Source organism: Tiliqua scincoides, chromosome 4, assembly GCF_035046505.1.
Source record: "Tiliqua scincoides isolate rTilSci1 chromosome 4, rTilSci1.hap2, whole genome shotgun sequence".
Classification (NCBI taxonomy): domain Eukaryota; kingdom Metazoa; phylum Chordata; class Lepidosauria; order Squamata; family Scincidae; genus Tiliqua; species Tiliqua scincoides.
This window is the reverse complement of record NC_089824.1, coordinates 7,282,654-7,285,051: the sequence shown is the minus strand read 5'-3', so window position 1 is coordinate 7,285,051 and position 2,398 is coordinate 7,282,654. Positions and strand designations below refer to the sequence as shown.

Here is a 2,398-nt window from a genome sequence, read left to right as displayed (position 1 = left end):
GCACAGGACCCGGAAGGGGCAGGGTCAGCCAATGACTGTCGGTCTCATAATGCGCCAGGCAGCCATCGGGAGAGGTGGCTTTTCTCCTGGTGGCTGCAGTACTGCTGGAGTGGCCATTTGGGGCAACAGCCCCATCTCTCCCCAGCCTGTCCCTGACCTGAAAGGGGCCCCAGGGACCCCAGCCCTGGGCTACAGGAACTGGGCTTGGGAGATCTCCTAACTGGGGCTTCCTTTGGGCCTGGGCTGGCCAGCCAGGAAAAGGGAACCATTCTGACCCAGACCCGTACGACCATCCCTTAGGCAACCCAGGTGTGCCCTGGCCCTGCCAGTTCTCCCTTTTGGGAGTCTCATGCAGTACCAGCAGTCCCCCAAGAGGGACCGGACCAGCACAGCAAGGCACCCACCTCAGCAGTATCTCTCAGCCCAGCTGTGGACAGGGCCATCGCTACATTGTCTTTGGGGCGTGGCATCATGCCAGAGCCTTGCCAGGGAGGCAGGGCTGGTGCTGTTCTTGTTAAGGGGACCTTTGTGACATAACAGGGTCCCCAAGAATTTGAAAAGACCGACCCAATTAAACCGGCTCTGCAAAGTGCCCTTCTTGTGTTTTTGCTCTTCTGTCCATCAAATCCGCATGTCATCAGCCTGGGTAAGCAGTCCACAACTACCAGGCCCCCACCCTGTATGGATATTACACAGGCCTAGACCGACAAGGAAGTCAAGGAAGAAATGGTGCATTCCTTCTAACCCAACACTATATCGGGAGATATACATGTTCTCCTGGAAGAGACTCTGAGAAGACTCTTTGTTTTGGGTTTAACTTTCTTTTCAGTTCAATTATTGAAACACTCTTTTCTAAAGTTCAAGAGATACATGGTTTTGAATATCTTAATTATTTTAAAGTGATACACTAAGACCCAATCCAATCCAACTTTCCAGCACTGATGCAGCTGTGTCAATGGGGTGTGTGCAGATATTTATTCTCACATATCCTGTATTCTTCAGTCTCTGACTGTCCATCTCTTTGCTTGGTTTGTAATGGCTCCCTTTTAATGTTGCATACAATAAATTTCTCTGCCACACTGCTGCCTGGGGACCTACGTAGAATTGAGTTGCCCACATGTTACAATTTGGGAAGGCACTAATTCAATTATATGCAGTTATGCAGGCACCTGAGTTTGTACTGAGAGTTGCAGTTCTTCTCCATGGACATTCTCCTCCTGTTTGAAAACTCTCTGGAGGGTGAGCCTCAGGTTCTCTGCACACAGACCCTTCTTTGTTCTCCCCACCAGGAAATAAACGATTGGGTTAACACAGCTATTTAGAGATGCACATAAATATCCAACACTGATACTATGAACATTTATAGGAGAATGGCTATCAAGAGAATGAAGTTTCATTAGGTACATCACATTCAATGGGCAGGCAAGGAAGAGGAAAAAGAAGAGAGCAAGTAAGATGGCCAGTAAAAGTTTCCCCCGCTGTTGCTGTTGTGATTTAAAACAGAATCTGATGAACAGAATCAGTGTGGAGATCGTGACGAGTGGGAGGCAGACCATGGCATTCATCAGAAACACATACAACAGTATTTCATCTATGAGAAATAACTCAAAAACAATTAAAGTGTAATCAATTCCATGAACCAGGAAACAGCAGATCCATATGACGGCACACAAAATAGTGGATAACTTTTCTGGCCGGTGGCATCGATACCAAATTGGGGAGAGGACAGCCACGCACCTGTCAATGCTGATGAAAGTCAACAGGAATTGGCTGAGGCTGAACATAAAATGGAAAAGCATCCAGCCCATGGCAAAAGGGATTTCTTTACACTCACTTTCTAAAAGAAGGAAAACAGCTAGAGGAATTACAAAGAAGAGGACTCCACAGTCAGCAACAGCCAAGTTCAGGATGTAGGTGGTGACAGGAGTCCTCTTCATGCGGAAACCAAGAAGCCAGACGACTGCTCCATTCCCCACAAATCCAGTTATGCCAAAGACACAAATGAAGCTAACACTGACAACCAGTTTTATATCTTTCATAAAATGCCATGAGCAATGACTTGCGCCCAGAGTGCTTTTGTCCATTTCATGATTTTCCTGTTCAGCACTTGTAGGAGATGGGAGCGTGAGACTGAAATCAGCCATCACTCTTTTGTGGTTCTTGACCCCTGTTTGGGGAAAAAAGAGAGAAAGGGACTTGGATTCATTTGGTACCATTCTGGTGAACAAAGGCCCAAATCCTAACCAACTTTCCAATGTTGACATAGTGATGCCAATGGGACATGTGTTGCATCCTGCAGTTGGGTGGTGAGGGAGATTTTAGGGGTTTACCTGTTTTATAATCTTCCTATGTAATCCTATATGTAATCATGTAACCTAAGGAGCCAGAAATGAACATT

The 2,398-nt window shown here is 46.6% G+C and overlaps 1 protein-coding gene across 1 annotated transcript; it reads right to left on the bottom strand.

The window, feature by feature from the left end:
* Positions 1 to 1,157: 1,157 nt before the first annotated feature.
* On the bottom strand, positions 1,158 to 2,144 carry LOC136647577 (proto-oncogene Mas-like). Its single transcript, XM_066623199.1, has one exon. The coding sequence runs from the start codon at positions 2,142 to 2,144 to the stop codon at positions 1,158 to 1,160; it is 987 nt and encodes a 328-aa protein (XP_066479296.1).
* Positions 2,145 to 2,398: the final 254 nt, after the last annotated feature.